Raw genomic sequence first — 23,789 nt, 5'->3', positions numbered from 1 at the left:
TGTGGATTGCTCCTTCCCCAGGAGGGCTGGGCTGGCCCAGGGTGCTCAGCTCGAGCTGATCCTGTTTTCCTCTCTCCCAGTTTTTGATTTTTGGGATCTCAGCAGCTCCCAACTGATCCCATTCTCCCCTCTCCCGGTTTTTGGGATCTGAGCAGCTCCCAGCCCATCCCATTCTCCTCTCTCCCGGTTTTTCCCGATCCAGCCTGGGTTACCAGCAGGGGGAACTCTCCTTTCAGCCATTCCCAACAAACGCCGGGAGAATCCCAAAAAAGCAGCTCCTGTTGAATCACTGCTGGAGCCACTGCAAGCAGCCAAACCGAGGTGCAAATCCAGCGTTTCTCCCTTTTTTCCCCGTTTTCATTGTGTTTAATCCTCCCTGGCTGCCAGCAGAGCCCCTGGAGCTGGGCTTGGAGCTCAGACAATCCCCAGCTCCCCACAGCCAGCTCTGGGCTCCCCACCAGCTGCTCCCTGCCCTGGAAAACATTCCCACAGGAATTCTGTGAGCTCTGGAGGGATCAGCTGCTCCAGGAGGGCTGGGGAGGTGAGGCTGGATGGCAGAGCTGAGCCCTGGCAGCCACAGGGGGGATTTGGCAGCTCTGCTCCTCTCCTTTCATCTTCCCTGTTGTTCCCAGCTCCTCCTGCAGCTCCAGCAGCAGATGGGGAAAAAAAAAAAAAACCCAAATGTTTGGAGAAGGAGGTGGATGGGACTTGATTTTTGGATATTTTGTAGAGATGTGATTCTGTGAGTGAGCATTTTCTGGTCATGGGATGAATAAGGATAAGGAGTTGTGGTTATTCCTTTGGAATTTCAGTATTCCTTTGGAATTTCAGTATTCCTTTGGAATTTCAGTATTCCTTTGGAATATCTCGAGGATGGACTGGGGACAGCAAGGAAAGGTTTCCATGCTGGTGCTGGAATGGTTTGATAATTTAATCAGCAGCCAGACCCTGAGAATTGAAAGAACTCATTCTTTTTTGCAGCCAGTGAATGTTTTAGGAAGTGTGAGTTCCATAAATCCCAGGAAGCCACGGAGGATCCAGGATTTCACTGAATCCTCCATAACCTGACCAAATCCCAGGAAGGGATGGCAGAATCCAGTGGGAAAAGCTGCTCTGGGAGTGCTGGGATTTGGGATCTGGAGCAGCAGTGGTTAAGCCCTGATCCCTGCTGGAATTCCCTGCTGGAATAGTGGCAATAAAACCCAATTCCCAGTTAGTCTTTAGCCTCCTGGAGTGCAGAGCAGGTTCAGAGCTCTCCTCTGTCCAGCAGCAGAACCATACCAGGCCTAACCTCTGGTTCAGTGGAGACTTTAAAAATCTGCTTTGTGGAGACTTAAAAATCCTTTTCCCAAACTTGCTATTCCCAAAGGTGCCAATGCACTTTGACTCCTCCCTTCACCAATCACCTCCCTATTCCCTATTTTTCCCTTCCCCTCCTTTTTTCACTGAGTTTGGTTTTGTTTTCATCTCTCTGAGCCCTGACCCAGCCTCTCCTGTCCTGTTCTGCAGAATGCCACCCTCAATCCCCACCTTTTTGCCCAATCATCCCCACCTCTCCACGAGGGAAATTTCCTGTGCCACCCCAAGGATGAATTCCTGTTTGGTGGGGAGATCTGGTTTGGAATAAACTGGGGGACTTTGGGACAATGCTCTGGGCTCCCCCACCCTGCAGGTGCAGAGCTGCCCGAGGTTTGGGGAGAGGGAGATAATTCCCCAGCAGGATGAGGTTTTAATGAATCCAGGATCAAAAGCAGCCTGGAAAACAAGAGGCTGGAAAACAAGAGCAGCTCATCAGGAGCTGCAGCTAACGAGCACCAAAGCCCAGCTCGGCGGCTGGGGGAGGAACTCGCTCGCCATCGAGAGCTTGAAAGGCTCAGTTCCTCCTCTCCTCCAAAATCAGCTTTGATTCCTCCCCAATCCAGGTAAAAATAGCAATCCAGCAGATTCTCTGCAATTAAAACCGCCAGGGCAGAGTTTTGGGGTTTTTTTTTAAGCAGTGTTTGTTTTCTCCCAAACAAAAGTGGTTTTTCATCACAGCAGCAATGCTCGAGGGAAAGGTTCTGAAGGTGTTTTGGGGTCAGGGAAGGAAATTAGGGTGGGAAAGGAGCAGAGCAGGGAGCTGCCAATGGTTGGGGTGGAAAAGGGGGATGTCCCACCCCAGCAGCAGGGATTTGGTGATGGAAGTGCTGATCCCTTGGGTTTGCACTGAGGTCAAGGCTGCTGTGCTGGTGCAGATTTATCCTGTGGGGTCCAGGAGGGAAGAACCCGTGGCTGGAGTGAGACTGAATGCAGGGAATGCTCAGCTCAGGAAGGGAAACTCCTGGGAAATGTTGGGTCATTTTATCCAGCTCTGGGAAAGGATTGGGGTCAGCTGTGGGTTTGGATCTGGGTGCCTCAGTCACGGAATTCCAGAGGGTTTGGGGTTGGAAGGACCTCAAAGCTCATCCATTTCCACCATCCCAGGCTGCTCCAAGTCCCATCCAGCCTGGTCTGGGAAACTTCCAGGGATCCAGGGGCAGCCACAGCTTCTCTGGATGGATTCCCATTCCATCCCAGGGAAGCAAAACCCACCCAAAACAAAAATTCCTCAACCTTTCTGCCTTCCTGCCTTGAACCTGCAAGGAGCCAATTTCCCAACTCTGCCTTTTATACACAAATATAAAACCCATCAGTGTTTTAACTATTTCTATAAAAGGCACATATATTCTATTTGTACAAATAAACAAGCTGCCTAACCTCTCCAAGGTGGGGAATATTTGGCTTCCCCTCCTTTTCCACATTAATTAACTCACGGTGAAGGGAAGGTGGCACTGCTGGGCTCAGCCTCCTGCCTGGTGTTTGCTGCTCCATCTGGAGGAGAAGGGCTGCAGGATCCAGGCTCGTTCCCTTCCCTGGAGGATGCTGAGCCTTCATGGCTCAGGGATTTCAGGATCCAGGCTCATTCCCTTTCCCTTCCATGGCTCAGGGATTGCAGGATCCAGGCTCATTCCCCTTCCCTGGAGGATGCTGAGCCTTCATGGCTCAGGGATTTCAGGATCCAGGCTCATTCCCTTCTGTGGTTCAGGGATTTCAGGATCCAGGCTTGTTCCCTTCTGTGGTTCAGGGATTTCAGGATCCAGCAGCTCCCCTGGGCCGTGCTGGGGTGACAGAGCTGCTGTGTGAGGATCAAACATCCCCGAGGGGCTGGGCTGGAGCAGGACCTTCGGGAGAGGTGGAAACACCCTGGCAGAAGGGCGAGAGAATGGATTTTTAATTGGCTGTAACCAAGAAATTGCCGTTTAACAGCTCGGCCATAAAAGCCTGTAATAGCCACGTTCTTAAAAGACTGAAATTTAAAATAAACAAACCAAATCCTCAACCCAGCAGCGATTTTATGTCGATCTGTGGCTGCACCACAGCATTCCTGGTGCTCTCCAGGTGGGAATTTGGCTCCCCAGGTCCCCCTGGCACAGGTAGAGGGAAGCAGCACCTTGCACCAGTTCTGTGGCTGCTGCACAAATTAAAACCTCATTAACTCTCCCCGGTGATTGAGCTGGGCTTTGTTTGGGCTGGGTTTGTTTGGGTTTGTAACAGAGATGGCAAATCCAGGGAATAATGAAATAACTGTGTTTTCATCCTCTCCTGATAGGGGAGTTTAATTAGTGCTGCATTTTCAATAACTCTGGATCCCAACGTGCTGCAGATCCTTTCCTGGATAACAGGGGGATAATGACTGGAATCCTGGTTTTTAGCCCCTCTCTGAAGGCAGGGCTGCTCCATTTAATCCTGATGGAGAAACGCTGGCAGCTCTCTGCAGCTCAGCCTCTCCCTAATTACATTTCTGGAGTTTTAGTAAATTGAAAGGGAAAACGCAGGAACAAAATAATTAAACCCGAAGAGGAAGTGAATATTAAAAAGCAGCAGCTAGTTAAAATTCTTGCATGCAGCTCCTCTCAGAGCCATCAGTTTAATCAGCCTCCCGTGGAAACCAAACTGAGAGGGGCACAGGGGTGACAAACCTGTGGGGACAGCAGCATTTAGGGCTTCTTGTCTTGCCTGGTGCCATCCAGGTGGGAATTGTCCCCAAAGCTGGGAATTCAGAGCTCTCACCTCACACACACCAAAATCCCCATCCAGATTTCCAAGGTTCAAGCACCTGGAATTGTTTATTCATCTCGGAATTGTGTGCCTGACATGAAGAAGTGACAATAATTCTCTTCTCCCAGCCACCAAGGAGGACAGAACCGAGCCTAAGCAACTTTTACAAAGGGAGGAGAGGTGAGATCTCACCTCCGTTTCCACAGGTGCCCAATTTAATTTTCCACTTCCTGGGAACAAGAGAATTTTGATCAGGAGAACCTGAAAAAGAACTTGACTTCCCCACTGCAGAGTGACACTTGGCCAGCGCTGGATTAAAGGAGAATTTCTGTTTGTTCTGCTGACAGAGAAGCTGCCAGGGAGGAGGGGGGAGATCTCTTTGTTGTCTGGTAAAACTGGTGCTGTAATTTCCTGAGGTACTTCAGCTCTGAGAGCAGAAATCCATCACTAAAAACGCACGGCTTAGGTGGGGATATCAGATGGGAATGGAAAGGGTAGGAAAGCAGGTTTCCAGGAGAAATGTGCGGCCAGGGCAGGAATGCAAACACCAAGCCTGTACCTCACAGAGGCATTTCTTCAACAGTGCAGCTTCATCTGCTGTTTGTCACCATGGGCAGCACTTGGGGAAACTAGGGAATGCAGCAGGATTCCAAGGGTTGCTCAGGACTTGGAGGAGACAGGAAAACCTGGGAGGCTGCAGAGAAAATTCCCAATAATCCAGGAGCCAGGCAGACCCTGGCCAGGAGCAGCATTTGTCACCTGAGAAAAGGAGAGAGAAGACAAAAATATTTTGAATTTCCCATTTAAATAAGTGTTGTGGAACCTGGGTAATGGTTGTTGGGGTGCTTTATGTAATGGAATTAATTCAGTGCGAGGCTAAGGGGCAGGAGGGAAAGGTTTGCTCTGGAAAAGCTTTTCTGCAAACATTATGGAAATTGAGGTAATAATGAAACTTTTGCTTCACCGGTTACAAACCACTACAAAGTTGCAAGAAGAGCTGTACCAACGACGTTAATTTCTTTGTTTGCTGAAAATGTTTAAATAAGTGAAGTTTGTATCGGCTTAGATACAAAACTTTGTGGGGAAACTTTGTCAGCCACACGCAAACCTGGGCCAAGAACAAAGTAACGCCTGGCTTGATAACACTGAAACACAAGGGTGGAGTCTTATTTTTCATGGTGTTTTGGAGGATTTTGGTAACACTGCCTCACGGAGCCGTGAGGGGAGACAGAGCCCGCCATTCCCTCAGGCCGGTGTCCCTCATAGAGCCGTGAGGGGAGACAGCTCCCGCCTTTCCCTCAGGCACAGAGCCCGCCATTCCTTAAGGCAAGTGTCCCCTCACGGAGCCGTGGGGGACGATGGCTGCCGCCATTCCTGAAGGCAAGTGTCCCCTCACAGAGCCGTGAGGGGAGACAGAGCCTGCCATTCCCTTAGGCAGGTGTTCTCCTCATGGAGCCGTGAGGGGAGATGGATCCCTCCATTCCCTCAGGCTGGATGGAGCCGTGAGGGGAGACACAGCCCTCCATTCCCCCGGGCAGGTGTCCCCTCGTGGAGCTATGAGGGACGATGGCTCCCGCCATTCCTTCAGGCAGGTGTCCCTCATGGAGCCGTGAGGGGAGACAGAGCCCGCCATTCCCCTAGGCACAGAGCCTGCCATTCCCTCAGGCAGGATGGAGCCGTGAAGGGAGACAGAGCCCGCCATTCCCCTAGGCACAGAGCCTGCCATTCCCTCAGGCAGGAAGGAGCCGTGAAGGGAGACAGAGCCCGCCATTCCTTCAGGCAGGTGTCCCTCATGGAACCGTGAGGGGAGACAGAGCCCGCCATTCCCTCAGGCAGGATGGAGCCGTGAGGGGAGACAGCACCCGCCATTCCTTCAGGCAGGTGTCCCCTCACAGAGCCATGAGGAAAAAGGGCTCTGGTACACCTGGAAACCTCTCCTGAGCCGGGGTAAGGCGGTGCTGCCTGCGAGGGGCGTGTGGGGCAGCGCTCTGTGGCAGACATGGGCAGCGAGAGAGCGGCCGGCGCCCGCCCCGCGGTGAAGCGGCACTGCGACAGCAGCAGCCCGGCGCCAAACAGCGACAGCGGGGACAGCTAGGCACACATGGATGCACCAGCGGGGGCACGGCCGCTGAGGCACTCCTGCCACAAAGTGATCTGTATAGGAAAGCCCAGCAGGGGCGGGATTTGCCACAAAGAGAGCCAGCGCCTCATGCGCCCGGCCGGTCCGGCTGCGCGTGCTCGCGCGGGGAGAGCTCTCGCGCGGCCGTGGAGCCAGTGGGCGTGGCCGGCGGCGTCAGCCCGGCGCTGCGCGTGCGCGGCCGTGAGGGGAGCGCTGGGCAGCGCCATTCCCACCCCCCCGCCGCCCCGGAGCCCCGCGCATGCGCACCGAGCTGCTGCGGGCACCTGCGCAATAGTGATCCCCAGGTCGCGCTCGGCGGAGACCGGCCCGGGAGGACATGCTGCCAAATAGTGAGCCGCAGCCGCTGGTGGTCTCCTGAGGGGGCTGCGGGCTCCGGGCGCTGTCCCCACACACCGCACCTGCCCGGGCAGCGCTCCCCGCCTCCCTCCGGCCTCCCAGCAGCGCCGCACCGCCGGCGGGGCCGCTCCTCGGGCCGCGAGGTGAGAGCGGAGGGGAAGGAGTTGTGAGGGGAGTGGGGGGGGAGGCGCAGGGCCTGAGGGACGGGGGGGGGCGGCGGGGAAAAGTTGGGGAAAAACCTGGAGCGGGGAGTCCCGGAGACCGCCAGGCCGGGGGAGAGGGGCTGTGGGGAGCCCGGTGAGGAAACACGAGTGGGGAAAGGGATCGGGGCCCGGCTGGGAGCGCTGGGATGAGGAGCAGCGCCAGGCGGTGAGGTGACAGGTTGTGGCCTGGCCGGGACTGTGGAGCTCATTGCCGGGGCAGGGAGAGCTCGGCTCGGTGGGAATGAGCTCCGGGATCGCGGCTGCTCTTCCCCAGGCCGGTCTGGGGCCTGTGGTGCTGTTGGAAGGAAATGGTGCATCATCCTGCAGTGTGGAAAGGGAAATAATTCCCTTTCCCGGGGAGCTGTGGCACTGAGGCCATCGTGGAGCTGCTGCGAGCATCGCCTGCATTCCTGGTGTTCCGAGGGGAAAACGGAGTAGGAAATGGGATTGTGTGGTTGTGACAGGAGTTCCTAGAGGGGCAGCAGAATCTCAGGTGTGATGAGGTTTGGTGTCAGCTCTCTCTAACTCGGCATTGCTGAATGTTTGTTGTGGTTCTAGAGCGTCGTCCTGGCATAAGGAAAAGAAACACTTTTCGCTGATTTCCTCTCTTTTTCCCTTCGCCTTTGGAGTTCTAAGTGGTTTCTCGTTGTGCAGCCCTGTGAGAGTCTTAAGAATTGCACTGATTTAGGCTTTATAAAACAGAGTTCCAAACCCTAAATAATTTAAGTAAAACATCCAACTGATTTCTCTTTCAGTGACATTTTCCAACCAGCTGCCCACAACGATTTGGTGTCATTTTGTCGCTTGTTTTGTTGTGGCCTGAAGCAAAAATTGGTTATTTTTTTTCCCCTTTTTGGTACTTTGTTTCGGGTGGGATTGACCTCAAGACAGCCCAGCAGCAGAAGTGCTTGGAGGGTGTCATCCTGTCGCTGCATCAGCAGAGGACAGTAACACAAAACTCTGCCTATCAAATGCAAACTGCTCCCAGATTTGATAGCCTCATCCTCTGGAGTTACTGCTGTTATAAAACTACTCCTTTCCCCCCCAAAATCTCTGGGATTTAGGCACAAATACAGGTCAGGCAGGGGGGTTAAAGGCAGGGCGTCGCTGCCAGCCGAGCCCACGCTGAAGTACTTAAAAAAAAAACATTGTTTCTTATGCCGTCAGTATCCAATTTCCTGCTGTTTTCCCACGGCGAGGCTCCAGCCCTGCCAACATCCTGATAAACCCTAAACCCTGTTAATCGAGCAGCCTCCTGTCCCAGTTTCCACTGGGGCGCTGTGGGGGCAGCTTTGGGGTTAATCTGGAGTGCAGCTGAGCCTCTCTGGGGCAGGGACTGCGAGCTGAGCTCGTTCCCAGTGGGGTTTTCTGGACACCAGTCCAGGCTCTGATGACAGGGACATCCCAGCCTCTTGCCCAGCATTTCCCTGTGGGGTTTTCTGCTCATTCCTGCCTCGCTGGGCACCTGGAAATTTGGGATCATCCCTTTCCCGAGTGTTATTCCTGCCAAACCGGGCAGGGAGCTGGGAAATGCTCCCCGTCCTGGTGCAGCAGGAGCTGCTGCCGGGCTGTGGATGGGGCTGGGAGCTCCACGCGTGGAAATCTCCACGGGAATTCTGTGGGATTCCTGCTCATGCCCGGCTCTGGCTGGATCTGCTGCACGGGTGGAGGATTATGTAAGATCTTGCTGATTCCTCAGCCTCGCACTGCTGCTCGGTGCAGAGAGGAAATACAACAAAAACCTGGCCGAAAATGGAGAAACCCCGAAATAAACCAACAGAAAGGGCCAAAAACCCCTTTATTGCCAGGGCTGCTCTCGATTCTCAGCCCAGGAGCTGCTGCTGGGAAGTGTCTCTGCTTTGGAGCTGAGAGCTCTGAAACAAAAACGTGTGGCCAAACCCAGAGACACCTGATGGGGCAGGAAACTTGTGGGACTGAAGTGTTTGTACCCCCGAGGAGGCAGAGGAGCTGTTGTTCAAAAAACTCATCTGGAAATGGATTAGATGATTTAATTTTTTTTTTCTGTTTTCATGGCTTTAAATGTCCTTTCACATCTTGCTTTGGGAGGAAGGAGTTGAGTGATAGTCAAGTGTTGAGCTCTTCTCTCTGCTGAGCAGGGACAGGCAGGATTTAGGCTGGATTTTAGGGATTTAGGCTGGATTTTAGGGAAAACTTCATCCAGAGGGTGGCTGGGCACTGGAACAGCTCCCCAGGGAATGGTCATGATCCCAAGGCTGCCAGAGCTCCAGGAACGTTTGGCCAACACTCCAGGGACAGGATTTTGGGATGTTCTGTGCGGTGCCAGGAGCTGGGCTGGGTGATCCTGGGGATTCTGTTCCATGAGTGCTTCTGGAAGTCTCTGCTGCACAGCCCAGGAGAGAAGAAAACACAAAAAGGCAGGGATGAGGTGGAATTGGGCATAGTTGGGGTTGTTTGAGGTTTTTCCCTCCATGTTTTTCGGGCTGAAAAGGCACCAAACTGTGGCCAATGCCTGGGGAATTCCTGGGAATTCTTGTGTGTCCTGGGAGGGAATTCTCTGGCTGCAGGAAGGGAAATCCATGATATCCTTCATGGAAAACACAGCTGAGGGGTTTGGGGAGGTTGGAGGGGGAGGTTGGCTGGAGTTTGATTCCCATCTCACTCCCCCTCCTCGTGCTGCTGTCTGATAGGGGCAGGGAAAAGACTAAACACAGTCGTGTTGGAAATTGAGGAGTCTTCCTGCCTGCAAAAACACGTTCCTGCTGGGATGAGCTGCAAGCAGGAGTTTTTATCCTGGGTCAGAATATTTTTCAAAGTGCAGTTTTTGGTCACTGAGCTCCAGTGCTGCCAATATTCAGGGTGTTTGGAGATAATTATTGCATCAACTCTGTGGAAAATTATTTTTCTGGGTAACTCCTCTCATTTTTCATGATATGGCATCTCCAGGAAAAAAAAAAAGGCGATTCTGGATGTTCCAGCTGAATTTTCTGGATCAGGGCTGATCCACAGCCTTGGAGTCAGGAGGAAACAGGGACTCAGCTGTTGATCATTGAACTGGATTTTCAGGAAGGTGGGATGTGCTCCCTCCTGGATTTTGGGAAGCACTCATTCACTCACCACTTTGTGGTAGAAATTCTCCTCCTGAATTCAGGGACAGTTTAATCTGTTTATATCCCATATTCTGTGCTTATATCCCATATTCTATGTTTATATCCCATATTCTGTGTTCATATCCCATATTCTGTATATATCCCACTCCTTTATAGCTTTTTTTTCCCCAGCTGGTGACGATTTCTTCCAGAACTATTCCCATTTCTGCCTTTCCAGCCTTTCCCTGGATGGAGCTTTGCTTCGGGAGTTTCCATCTCTCCTGCATGTGAACTGCAGCCGGGTTTGGTGGCACAGCCTGGTTTGGTGGCACAGCCTGATTGTCCCCTACAGCTTTGGGTCACTCTGAGCTCCCTGGGCTGCTCTGTCCCTTCCCCAGAGTGGAATTCCAGCGTGGCTGGAATGCTCAGGGAGTCCATAAACCCCAAACTCCCTGCTCTGCCCCATGCCCTGTCCTGCAGCTCTGCTCTTTCCTTCCCTCCCCAGCCCAACCTGCCGCTGTCCTCCCAGGCTTTGAAGGAGCTAATGGGCTGTTCTTGTGCTCAGCCTTGTTTTCCTGCTCCAATTATCCCGTCCTGCTCCTTCTCCCTGTGCTCTGGGCTGTTCCCAGGCACTCTTTGATACCTGCCTGGCCCCAGGAGCAGCCACGGAGCTTTTGAAACGCTTAATTAAAAATCTCCTTCCTTCCCAGCCTTCCCTAAGTTACCTTTCCGTGAGTAAACCTGGCTGGAAGTGAATATACTCAGGAATTGCTGCTGGGTTTCCGAGGAGGGAGTTGGTTTATCTTGAGAGGCAGAAAATGACAGATTTTTGGGCAAAAGTCCAGGAATTTTGGGTCTGTTTTCGGATGCTCTGCTGAGTTGCTGTGCCCACCTCTGGCAGGTGAAGGCTCAGCTCCCCCAGGGAGGTTTTCCTGCTGATGAAGGTGGAGCTGAGCTGGGGATCAGGAGGATTTCAGCAGGACAAGGTGACAAGGAAACATTTCCTGTGCTTCCCAAGGGCTGCTCTGGCTCTGCCCCTTGGATCAAATGTCTTCATCTGGAAGTGCTTGGGAATGGGGTGAGAATTGCTCTGGTTTTAGCTGTGATTTTAACTCTGTGCAGAGCCAAGGGTTTGTTATTTATAGCCGAGGAGTAACAAACCCTCGTGCTGCACACAGGGGGACATAAAATCATATTTTATGGTTTGTTTCCTGTGTTTTGATATTTCTGCCTGCTCCTCCACGTGTGTCCCTGCCTCTCCTGAGCTGGGATATCCGAATCATTTCCCAAATTATGTTTCCAAATTTCCCTGTGCCTGCAGTGCTTTTCCATCCCCTCCAGCCCCGAGGTGCCAGCCCTGCTGGGGAGGTGACACCTGGTGGCATCTCGAGTGTCCTGAGCAAACAAACCCTGGGCTGCCCTGCTGAGGACAGGAATTTCCTGCACCTGGAGTCAGCTGCAGCTCCCTCCCAAATCCACGGAATTTCGGGCCTTGCCAGGGCGGTGATTCAGCACTTGCAGGTGGCAGGAGGGATTTCAGTGACCTTTGCTGGGCTTTTTCCCTGCTGGGGAATTTCCCCGGGCTGGGATGGATATTCCCTTTGTCCTCTCCAGCTCCCAGCCATGTCCCCTGGGACAGGGACTTGGTGACCTCCCTGAGGAGCTCCACAGCTCTCTGGGACTGGATTTCCTGCCCCACGAAGCACCTGCAGGAAGCTGGGACATCCCAGGAATGCTGGAATGACCCCAGGGAGCTGGGAATGTTTCCCAGAGGATGGAAAATTCCCTGTCAGGGAGAACTCAAGGAGGTGGCTGTGGCTGGAGGTTTCATTCCCACCTTTTGGCCAGAGATGCGTGGAGTGGCCGTGGAGTTGCTCTTTCAGAGGATTCCAAAATTACTTTAAGTTGTTTTATGCCCGTTTTTTATCCATCCCATCCGTACTTCTTCAATAAAAGCCACATTATTTCTATTATTTTTAAGAGCTCAGAACACCTTGTGTGGCAAGGAGTAAGGAGGTGCTAGTTAAACACTGAAATCACTGAAATTCACTGCAATTTTAACACCACCACCAACACAACCCAATCCCACAGCCCACTCTCATGGTTTATTTATCCACTCAGTGTTTTCTCCTGCTGAATCCTTCCCCTCCCTGCCCATCTTGCTGCTCAGCGTGCAGACAGGTGGCCAAACCCCAAATCCTCCCTGCTTCCCTGGCTGCTGCTCTGCCCAGGCTGTTTGCAGGACACAAAGCCCGAGCAGAAGGCTGAGCTCTTCCCACTGCCAAATCCCAGTCCTGGCTCTGATCTCCGAGGGTGCTGTGTGTTTGTGGAAACATTTCCATGAAATCCTCAAACGGAGAGAGTTTCTGTGAGACTGAGCTGCTGGAGCTGCTTTTGTTTGTCCTCAGCTCTGCTGGTTCCTCTCTGTGGCCCCACAGGGGGAGTTCAGCTCCCCATTTCCCTGCTGGATGGTTTTTTGGGATGGTTCTCTCTCAGTCACTCCAGGTGAAGTTCAGCTCCCCATTTCCCTGCTGGATGGTTTTTTGGGATGGTTCTCTCTCTGTCACTCCAGGTGAAGCTCAGCTCCCCATTTCCATGCTGGATGTATTTTTGGGGTGGTTTCTCTCTCTGTCACTCCAGGTGCAGTTTTCCCCATTTCTTTGCTGCTTGGGTTTTTTTTTATGATTTCTCTCTGTGCCCCCAGGTGCAGTTTTCCCATTTCCATGCTGATATTCCTGATTTCTCTCCCCTCCAGGTGCAGTTTTCCCATTTCCATGCTGATATTCCTGATTTCTCTCCCCTCCAGGTGCAGTTTTCCCCATTTCCATGCTGATCATTGATTTTCCTGATTTCCCTTTCCCCTCCAGGTGCAGTTTTCCCGTTTCCATGCTGCTTTTCCTCATTTCCCTCTCCCCTCCAGGTTGTGTTTTCCCATTTCCATGCTGATTTTCCTGCTTTCTCTCCCCTCCAGGTGCACTTTTCCCATTTCCTGCTGCCTGTGCCCCCTGCCCACCCTCCAAGCTGGCGATGTCCAGGGTGCCGAGTCCCCCCCCTCCGGCAGAGATGTCCAGTGGGCCTGTGGCCGAGAGCTGGTGCTACACACAGGTGAGCTCACCTGGCCGGGAATCCGGGATTTGGGATCAGCTGGGAGCCTGCTGGCTGTGGAGTTACACACACAGTTACACACAGGGAGTTGTTGCACACAGGGAGTTACACAGCAGTTGCACACAGGGCATTTATACATGGGAGTTACACACACAGGGAGTTACACACTGCAGTCACGCAGCAGTTCCACACAGGAGTTACAACAGTTACACACGGGGCAGTTGTAACAGTTACACACAGGAGTTACACAGCAATCACTGCAGTTACACAGCAGTTACACACAGGAGATACAACAGTTACACACAGGGCAGTTGTAACAGTTATACACAGGAGTTACACAGCAATCACTGCAGTTACACAGCAGTTACACACGGCGCAGTTGTAACAGTTACACACAGGAGTTACACAGCAATCACTGCAGTTACACAGCAGTTACACACAGGGCAGTTGTAACAGTTACACAGGAGTTACACAGCAATCACTGCAGTTACACAGCAGTTACACACAGGGCAGTTGTAACAGTTATACACAGGAGTTACACAGCAATCACTGCAGTTACACAGCAGTTACACACAGGGCAGTTGTAACAGTTATACACAGGAGTTACACAGCAATCACTGCAGTTACACAACAGTTACACACAGGAGTTACATAGCAATCACTGCAGTTACACAGCAGTTACACACAGGGCAGTTGTAACAGTTATACACAGGAGTTACACAGCAATCACTGCAGTTACACAGCAGTTACACACGGCGCAGTTGTAACAGTTACACACAGGAGTTACACAGCAATCACTGCAGTCATGCAGCAGTTCCACGCAGGAGTTACAACAGTTACACACAGGGCAGTTGTAACAGTTATACACAGGAGTTACACAGCAATCACTGCAGTTACACAGCAGTTACACACGGCGCAGTTGTAACAGTTACACACAGGAGTTACACAGACGTTACCCATGGGAGTTACAACAGTTAAGCACAGCAGTTGCACACAGGAGTTACACTGTAATCAGTGCAGTTACACAGCATTTACACACAGGGCAGTTGCAACAGTTACGCAGCATTTTCGCAGCAGTTACGCAGCAGTTACACAGCAGTTACAACAGCCCCACTCTGCAGTTTGTCACTCCAGTTGTCACCACGGCAACAGCAGGCTGTGGCAGGACAGTGCAGGAGGCTTTGGAGCAGCTGGATCAGCCCTGTGACCCCAGCAGAAATTCCTGATATTCCCGATGTTCCTGACATTCCCAATATTCCCGATATTCCCGATATTCCCAGGCTCTCAGCCCTGCACGGCTGTCCCATTGGGATGGCCAGGGCTGACCCTAAATCCTTTGGGATGGCCAGGGCTGACCCTAAAGCCACAGCTGGGATGGCCAGGGCTGACCCCAGCCAGGGCTGACCCTAAAGCCATTGGGATGGCCAGGGTTGACCCCACAGCTGACCCTTTGGGATGACCAGGGCTGACCCCAGCCAGAGCTGACCCCACAGCTGCCTTTCCCTCCCTGCAGATCAAGGTGGTGAAGTTCTCCTACATGTGGACCATCAACAACTTCAGCTTCTGCCGGGAGGAGATGGGGGAGGTCATCAAGAGCTCGACCTTTTCCTCTGGAGCCAACGACAAGCTCAAGTGGTGAGGCAGGGAGAGGGGATCCTCCCAGCTGGGTGGGCTTTGGGGCTTTTGGGGGCTCAGGGAATCCATAAAAACCTCCTTGTCCTGCACACCAAGCCCTGCTGCCTCTGCTCTGTTTGCACACAAACCAGTGCTCACCATCAAAACAGATTTCTGGGAGTCAGTGTGCTCAGCCCATTCCACACTCCCAGCCCTGATATCCATGGGGGTAAAAAGGGAATTTTGCCTGCTGTGAATTCCCTTTCTGTGAGGGGCAGCATTTTGTGGCTGTGGAGAGCACAGGGATGAGGGAAATACTGATGTCCTCTCCCTGCTCCTGCCCAGTTGTTCCCTCTTCAGGGTGACCTCATTTTGGCCTTTCCCTTCCCTTCAAACCTTCCTTATTTCCCTGTTCTCCAGTCACTTCAGTAACTCCGGGTGGACTTTGCTCAGAGTTGTGTTCTGGTGCCTCCATGGACACTCATTCCTGATTTATCCCACTGTTTTACAGCTCAGAATTTCACTTTTCAGTACAAACTGTGGGAAGGCAGCCTGGCTGAGCTGTATCCGTGGGACACAGTGTGTGTTCCTCCTTTGGGTGGCAGAGCTGTGCTTTCCTTTGTTCCCAAGTCACCTTTGTCCCCTCTGGCTCAGCTCTCCCTGGAACACCTGGAGCCGTGGATTTTGTGTGGGAGCTGTTCATTATCTGCCTGGGTTTTGTTCTTGCTGGATTGTGTCAAGTTGCAGGTCATGGAGATGCCTCTTCCTGCCTTTTCTTCACACAGGAGGAGTTTTTCCTTTTAGCCTTGGCATTTTTTTATTTTTTTTTAAACCACCAACCTTCCAGAAATCCCTTTTTCCTTTCAGTTGCCTCCTGTGGAATTTTATCCACCATTTCTCAGCATTTGTTGCACTTCCTCAAATCCATTCCCTCCATTTTATTTCTTTTACTTTCCTTTTATGAGAGTTGACATCCAGGGGGCTTTCCAGTGATCCCAGCCATTCTCCCTGCCCTTTTCCCTGTGGATTTGCTGGGTTGCCCATCATTCCTGGATATTTTTAAGAGCTTTTAACCCAGCTCTGCTCCTTCCACCCCTCCGTGGTTCCCCAGGGCTCAGAGTTTGTGACCAACACCAGTTTGCTGGATCAACACAAAACCCCACAGAGCCCTTCCTTTAAACTCACCCCAACGTTTAAACTCAGCCCTGCTGCCATTCCCACCTCCCCTTTCCCAGGTGTTTGCGTGTGAACCCCAAAGGCCTGGATGAGGAGAGCAAGGATTACCTCTCCCTCTACCTGCTGCTGGTGAGCTGCCCCAAGAGCGAGGTCAGGGCCAAGTTCAAGTTCTCCATCCTCAACGCCAAGGGCGAGGAGACCAAGGCCATGGGTGAGTGAGGGGAAACCCCTGTGGGTGAGGGAAACTGCTGTGGGGTGAGGGAAACTCTCCATGGGGTGAGGGAAACTGCTGTGGGGTGAGGGAAACTCTCTGGGGGTGAGGGAAACTCTCTGTGGGGTGAGGGAAACTCTCTGTGGGGTGAGGGAAACTCTCTGTGGGGTGAGAGGAACTCTGCATGGGGTGAAGGAAACTCTGCATGGGGTGAGGGAAACTCGGCATGGGGTGAGGGAAACTCGGCATGGGGTGAGGGAAACCCCTGTGGATGAGGAAAACTCTCCATGGGGTGAGGAAAACTCTCCTTGGTTTCTCTCAAGTGTTTCCCTCTCTTGGGCTGAGGGAAACCCCTTGGGATGAGGAAAACCCCTGTGGGTGAGGGAAACTCTCCATGGGGTGAGAGAAACCCTCTGTGGGGTGCTCTGGGCCGGGTTTGGGGTCAGCCCTGCCCTGCCCCGTGCTGAGCCCTGCCCACCCCGCAGAGAGCCAGCGCGCCTACCGCTTCGTGCAAGGCAAGGACTGGGGCTTCAAGAAGTTCATCCGGAGGGATTTCCTGCTGGACGAGGCCAACGGGCTCCTGCCGGACGACAAACTCACCCTGTTCTGCGAGGTGAGCTCTGCTCCTGGCCCAGCACAGCCTCCATCCCACATCCTGCCCTCTTCCCAGCTTTTATGGGGTTGGGAGTGCTGAGGATGTCCTGAGAAATTGGGATTTCAGTGCTCTGGGTGTGTTTGCTGCCCTTGCCCTGCATGATTCTTGGCTTTCCACTGGGATGAGGATGGGAATCAGGTCTGCTCTGGAGCTTTGGTGTTCCCATCCAGCAGTGGGAATTCCCATTCCCATTGTGCTCCTGGATTTGGGGTCACCTGGGGTGATCCCACCCCTGGCTCTGCAGAGCTCCTCTTTATTTCCTTCAGCATGTCTGGATAGCCAGCAAAGAGAAAAATGTAAGAAAAGGGGATTTTACAGCAATCACCATTTTCTGCTCATTGTGTTTGTGTTTTGCTACACTACTATTATTATTATTATTATTATTATTATTATTATTATCATCATATAATTTTTAGTATTTTTAGTATTATTTTTAGTATTTTTAGTATTTTTATTTCCACCTGTGCCATTTCAGGCAAGGATGCAGCCAGTTCTTCCCAAACCCAGAGATTTAAGTTGAAAAACCTTAATGAGCAAATACAAACTCTAATTTAGTGTCTTCAGAGCTGCTTCTGCCTCGTTCCCATTGTCTTTTGAACTGCAAACCCAAACCCTCCTGCAGCTGTTCTTTGCCAGAAGAGAGGCAGAACAAGTTGTTCTCTCCTTGCATCTTCTGCACTGTTTTTTTCTGCGAGTCTTTTCTTCTGCTGTGTTTTCTTTCAGGAATAAAAGGGCTTCAAAGTTCTTTGACAGCTGGAATTTGGGGGGGAGTTTGTTTTGGGGTGGTTTTTTTTTCAGTTTTTAGCCATCCTAATCATGCACACGTTTAAATGAACAAACATCTCGAGGAGGAGTGTTTAATCAGCAGCAGGAATTTGTAGGGATGGAGGGAGCTCTTCCTTGAACACAAAATGGGAGGAGAAAGGAGGAAAGGCAGAGTCTGGCCTGGCAGCAGCAAACCCTTCCCCAGTTTGTGTTTTAGGATTTTGGACTCTCCCAGCAGGGGCAGCAGGAGGGCACTGGAGGGGTCAGAGCTGCCCTGGTGGGGTCTGAGCTGGAGCTCCCTGCATCCCTCACCTCCCGTGGGTTGGTGGCTGTTGCATTATTGATCGGGGAGCTTTCACAGTGCTGATGGAAGGAGAAACTGGGTCAGGTGTGGTGTGTGGAAAAAATCGGGAAAGAGCAAAAATCTGGTGCCACTTCCTTCAGAAACCAGCTGAGAAATTGTGCTGGGAAGGAAATCTGCCAGTGGGGTTTGGGGTTTGGGGTGGATGCTCTGGTACAGGGATCTCTGGAAAGGATCCTTTAAAAGTGGGGAATTTTTAACCCCACAGTGCCCGAAACGAGAGCTGTAGGGTTTGCCCTGCACTGCCTTCCCCTGCCCTGGGGATGAAACCCTCCTGCAGGAAGAGGAGTTTTTCCAGACTGTGTTTTTGGGGATTTCCCCATCCTGCAGGAAGAGGAACTTTTCCAGGCTGTGTTTTTGGGGATTTCCCCATCCTGCAGAGAGAGGAGCTCTTCCAGGCTGTGTTTTTGAGAGAGGGGAACTTTTCCATGCTCTGTTTTTGAGGATTTCCAGGCTGTGTTTTTGAGGGAGGGGAACTTTTCCAGGCTCTGTTTTTGAGGATTCCCAGGCCGTGTTCTGAGGATTCCCAGGTTATGTTTTTGAGGATTCCCAGGCTATGTTCTGAGGATTCCCAGGCTATGTTCTGAGGATTCCCAGGCTGTGTTCTGAGGATTCCCAGGCTGTGTTCTGAGGATTCCCAGGTTGTGTTCTGAGTGTTTCCCCTATCCAGGTGAGCGTGGTGCAGGACTCGGTGAACATCTCAGGCCAGAACACCATGAACATGGTGAAGGTTCCCGAGTGCCGCCTGGCCGATGAGCTGGGAGGGCTCTGGGAGAACTCGCGCTTCACCGACTGCTGCCTCTGCGTGGCTGGCCAGGAGTTCAAGGGCCACAAGGCCATCCTGGCAGGTGGGTGCTGCCCTGGGCTGTGGGGTGGGTGGGATGGGGGGATCCTGAAGCTCAGCCATGGCAGGGACACTTCCAACCATCCTGAGCTGCTCCCAGCCCTGTCCAGCCTGCCCAGCTCCTCACCACACAGGGAGGAATGAATTCCTTCCCAATCCCTTCCACAACTCTGGGAATGACATCCCAGCCCCTCACCACCCTCACAGCGAGAAATGAATTCCTTCCCAATCCCTTCCACAACTCTGGAAATGCCATCCCAGCCCCTCACCACACAGGGAGGAATGAATTCCTTCCCAATCCCTTCCACAACTCTGGGAATGCCATCCCAGCTCCTCACCACACAGGGAGGAATGAATTCCTTCCCAATGCCATCCCAGCTCCTCACCACCCTCACAGGAAGGAATGAATTCCTTCCCAATCCCTTCCCTGCTTCCTCTGCAGCCCCTTCCCCATGTTCTGTGCCTCCATCCCCTGTCCAGGGTCACTCTCCAGCTGTCCTGGAGCCCCCAGTGCCCAGAGAAGCTCCTGGCTGTGGACCAAGCTACCCAGGGTGTTCCACAGAGTCACCTTTAACTCTGTCCTCTTCATGGAATCCTGGAATGGTTTGGGTTGGGAGGGATTGAATCCCATCCATTCCCAGCCCTGCCATGGACACCTCCCACCATCCCAGGCTGCTCCCAGCCCTGTCCAGCCTGGCCTTGGGCACTGCCAGGGATCCAGGGGCAGCCCCAGCCTCTGGGAATGCCATCCCAGCAGCTCCTGGCAGGAGGGGACACAGGAGCCTGGTGGGAAGAGCTGGGGAGGAGATCCAGAGGATCCAAATTTCCCAACTGTTGCATTCCCTCCCCAGCGCGCTCCCCGGTGTTCAGCGCCATGTTCGAGCACGAGATGGAGGAGAGCAAGAAGGTGAGGCCTGAGGGCAGCTGGGATGATCCCTGCTCAGGGAATTCCTGTGGCACTCTGCTGCTGAAGGGAGGAGGAGAAAAAAGGGATCCAGGATCAATTGTGCCTTTGTTCCCTTGGGGAAGAGGCTGGGGTGGGACTGAAGTGGAGAATGTGGGATACAGCTTGGAATGTTCTCACTCCATCCACAGCTTTCCTTTCCCTCTCTTCCTTTCCCTCTCTTCCTTTCCCTCTCTTCCTTTCCCTCTCTTCCTTTCCCTCTCTTCCTTTTCCTCTCTTCCTTTTCCTCTCTTCCTTTTCCCCTCCTTTCCCTTTTTTTCAAGTACAACTCCTTGTAACTAATTTCCCTCTGACCCCGAATAATTTGGGGTAGGAGGAACCCTCCAGCCTCCTGGCAGACCCTCAAAAGCCCCATTTTCCCCTGGCAGAACCGGGTTGAGATCAACGACGTGGAGCCCGAGGTCTTTAAGGAAATGATGTGTTTTATTTACACCGGAAAAGCCCCAAACCTGGACAAGATGGCTGATGACCTGCTGGCAGCTGCTGACAAGGTGAGCCTGGCATTTTTGGGAGCTGGGAATGTCCTGGAGCACCCTGCAGGTGCCTTCTGGGTTGGGCACATCCTTGGAATTGGGGCTTCCAGGGAAACCTGGATGTGCTGGAAAACACCTGGTGGAGATCTTCCCAAAACCAGCAGGGATTTCTGTCAGTCCCAGGTGTAATTCCAGCTGTAATCCCAGCTGTAATTCCATGATTTTGTTCCCAGTATGCCCTGGAGAGGCTGAAGGTGATGTGTGAGGATGCCCTGGGCAGTCCCAGGTGCAATCCCAGGTGTAATTCCATGATTTTGTTCCCAGTATGCCCTGGAGAGGCTGAAGGTGATGTGTGAGGATGCTCTCTGCAGTAACCTCTCCGTGGAGAATGCAGCTGAGATCCTGATCCTGGCTGACCTGCACAGTGCTGACCAGCTCAAAACCCAGGCCGTGGACTTCATTAATTAGTGAGTAATTAGGGTGTCCTCAGGATGGACAAACCCTCCCCTTTCCCCCTTCCCCTTCCCTTTCCCTTTCCCACTGCTCTCTCAATAAACCATGGTTGGATGTGGATCCTCAGGATCTTTCCCAACCTCCAGGACTTCAGGATTTATTGTTTAAAAACATTCCCAGCTCTGGCCTGGGCAGGGAAGGTTCTCCTCTGTTCTTTCTGAGTTCTCTCCTTGTGATCCATGATTTATTCCACACATGGCATTGTCCCAAATCCAGCCTTGTCCCCTGGGGTTGCCCAGAGTGGAAACAGCCTGGGAGTTGCTCTGGAGCTTCCTGAGATCAGGAAAACCTCCAGGCAGGAGAGGATCAGGGAGTTCTGATCCTGGAATCATCCTGAGCTCAGGAGAACCTCCAGGCAGGAGAGGATCAGGAGTTCTGATCCTGGAATCATCCTGGGAGTGTCCCAGGCCAGGCTGGACAGTGAGCTGTCCCTGCCCATGGACCTGGATGAGCTCTGAGGTCCTTCCAGCCCAGAGCATCCCATGATTTGATCCTGAGGCATTGATCCCCCAGCAGATGGAAAATCCCTGCCAAGCCTGAATAACTGCAACATTTCAGTCACTCAGTGCAGTTTTTTTCAGTGCTTTTTATATTGATTTAAACCATTCCTGTGCCAAGAGCTCGGGGTTGGGGTGAACTCTGTTTTCCTGCCATCCCACCTGGGATTTGCTGGGGTTGGGGTGAGCTCTGTGTTCCCTGAGAGCTCGGGGTTGGGATGAGCTCTGGTTTTCTGCCATCCCACCTGGGATTTGCAGGGTTTGGGATGAGCTGTGTTCTGCCATCCCACCTGGAACCTGCCAGGATTGGGGTGAGCTCTGTGTTCTGCCATCCCACCTGGAATCTACTGGAGCTTTTCCTCCTGAACTCTTTGTTCCCTGAGATCTCAAGATTGGGATGAGCTCCATGTTCTGCCATCCCACCTGGAACCTGCCAGGATTGGGATGAGCTCTGTTTTCCTGCCATCCCACCTGGGATCTGCCAGGATTGGGATGAGCTCTGTTTTCCTGCCATCCCACCTGGAACCTGCCAGGATTGGGATGAGCTCTGTTTTCCTGCCATCCCCGGAATCTTCTGGAGCTTTTCCTCCTCAATTCTGACCCTCAAACCCTCCAACCTGAGACACCCGCCAGAGCTGCAGGAAGCTGAAAACCCCAAATTCCCAATTCCTATGAGGAAAAACACCCATCTGGCTGCTCCCACCCCTAACCCCGCTTTTCATTCCCACTTTCAGCCACGCCTCGGACGTGATGGAGACGTCGGGCTGGAAGTCCATGGTGGTTTCTCACCCCCACCTGGTGGCCGAAGCCTACCGCTCGCTGGCCTCGGCGCAGTGCCCCTTCCTGGGCCCTCCCCGCAAGCGGCTGAAGCAATCCTAAACCGCGGGCCGCCCCTCATCCCGAGCTTTTTCTGGAAGCGGCCCCAGCCGCCGCCGCTGCTGCTGCCCAAACCTTGACCAGCGGGGAGCCGGCGAGAGCCGTGGAGCTTGGACTCTGCTGTTGGGGGGACGAGGCTGCTCCGTGTGACATCCAGACTTTGTCCAACAGCGCCGAGAAACTTTGGGAAAAGGGGGGAGGGGGGCTCTGGGGCTGTTCAACCCGCGATTCCCTGTGTCTGTGTGTTCCCTTGGGCCTCGCGATGGCCTGGCTCCCCCGGGATCTCCCCCGGGATCTCCCGGCCCGGAGCGGGAGGACGGCGCCGGCTTTGGGAAGGGCGGGAATTCCAGCGAGGTTTTTTTGGGAAGGAAATCCCCGCCGGGAGCTCCGGGAGTATTTATGGCAAACGTTCCGCGAGTCCCCGCGCCGAGCTGAGAGCTGGACGTGCCTGTGCCCCCCTGCCCTCAGCCAGGAGATGAATCTGCTCTGTTTTAGCACTTGTGTGTCCATTGCAAACGGGAAAAAAAAAAAAAAATGGTTCCAAACCCTCCTTTTCTATGGAATCCCAGCCCGGAGCACGAGGGGCAGCCGTGCTGGGAGAGGACTGCAAACCCCTGAGCCGAGAGCGACGCCGACGGTTCCTGTCTGAAATATTGTGGGAAATGTTTCTGGCATTTTTCCCTGCTTCATTTCCCCCCCTTCCTCCCTCTCTCTTTTTCTAACAAAAAAAAAAAATCCCCCCAAACCCCCCAAAAGATGAATTTGATTGTTGCTGAAGGCTGCTGTCCCTGACTGCTCCATGATTCTTACACTGTTTGTACCTGGATGGGTTGGCTCAGAGCTAACCCTGCTCCTTTCTATTCCGTCACTTCTTACGGCAGAGATGTTTCAATAGCTGGGAACTCTTTTTGTTTTCTTTTGGAAAATATAAATAATTCCTATTTTGTACCGGGTGGTCTCTCTGGCCTCTTTAATTGTCGTTGTTTTGTCATTATTTTGTCATTGTTTTGTCATTCTCTCTCCTTCCTGAGCCTTCTCACCCTCAGGTTCGCCTCGCTCCTGCCTTGCCCTGCTGTTCCTGGAAGCCAGGAGAGATTTTTGGGGAATTTTGCATGGAAATTTCAGTGCAAATCTGTTGTTTCTCCTTGCAGGTGAGGCTGAAATTCTGGAGTTTTTAAGGATCCCTGTGTGACTCCTTGCTGTCTGGAGGTGAGGAGGGAGAGCAGGACAGCCCTGCTGGAATTCAGGAATGTTGGGATGAACCCCAAATCCCCTGGGAATCCCTGGGGTTGGATTTGGAATGGTTTATTCTGCTCCAGAACACAATTCCAGCCCCTGCAGCTCCTTTATCCTCTTCCCCCAACACTTCCTTGAAAGAGCCAAAGGTTTGGATTTAATTCCATTTTTTAAACTCCATTTCTGAGGCTTTCTCCACTTGCTGCAGTTTATTCCTGCTGAAATTCTCCTGCTCCCTCCATTTTTCTCCCTCTCCAGCCTCATCCTGGTGTCCCAAATCCCTTCACTTACTCCTAATGACTTTTTTTGGAGTTAATTTAATATGGAGCCATTTAATTAGAGAGGGTTTGGTTGGGTTTTATTTGTCGTTTCCTGACCTGCTGCTCACTCGCCTCCTTGGCTGCAATTCCAGGCACAGGCTGCAGGAAATTTGGCCTTGGCAATTCCAGATCCTTGGGTGAGTTGGATTTAAATCTAACTGAAATTTAATTTTACTTTATTTAAAAGCTGAGGGGGTGCTGTGGGTACACAGAAAAAGGGGGGCAGGAGAAGAATAGGAAAAAAAAAAACAGGAGAAAAGTGGGAAAAATAAAAGAGCAGCACATCCAACAGTTGGGGAAATAAACTGCAGGGGCCTGGAAGGCTTTTGGAAAATAAACAGGATAAATAAAGCAG

The 23,789-nt window shown here is 52.5% G+C and overlaps 1 protein-coding gene and 1 long non-coding RNA gene across 2 annotated transcripts; one reads left to right on the top strand and one right to left on the bottom strand.

Annotated features, from left to right (window-relative positions):
* Positions 1-878: 878 nt before the first annotated feature.
* LOC146426764 (uncharacterized) lies at positions 879-6,329 on the bottom strand. Its single transcript, XR_014856701.1, has 3 exons — positions 6,002-6,329; positions 4,637-4,836; positions 879-3,222 (listed from the first exon to the last, which is right to left on the bottom strand). It is a non-coding gene; the product is annotated as an uncharacterized LOC146426764 (long non-coding RNA).
* A 55-nt stretch (positions 6,330-6,384) lies between these two features.
* Positions 6,385-22,826, top strand: SPOP (speckle type BTB/POZ protein). Its single transcript, XM_085083486.1, has 10 exons — positions 6,385-6,696; positions 12,796-12,929; positions 14,443-14,564; positions 15,779-15,930; positions 16,416-16,543; positions 18,382-18,559; positions 19,407-19,462; positions 19,888-20,010; positions 20,317-20,459; positions 21,737-22,826. Exons 2-10 carry the CDS (start codon positions 12,852-12,854, stop codon positions 21,879-21,881), a joined length of 1,125 nt encoding a protein of 374 aa, XP_084939612.1. The 5' UTR covers positions 6,385-6,696; positions 12,796-12,851; the 3' UTR covers positions 21,882-22,826.
* Positions 22,827-23,789: the final 963 nt, after the last annotated feature.

The sequence above is a fragment of the Lichenostomus cassidix genome, chromosome 27, assembly GCF_008360975.1.
Source record: "Lichenostomus cassidix isolate B80296 chromosome 27, HeHo_3.0, whole genome shotgun sequence".
NCBI lineage: Eukaryota > Metazoa > Chordata > Aves > Passeriformes > Meliphagidae > Lichenostomus > Lichenostomus cassidix.
This window is presented reverse-complemented; position numbering and strand designations above follow the sequence as displayed.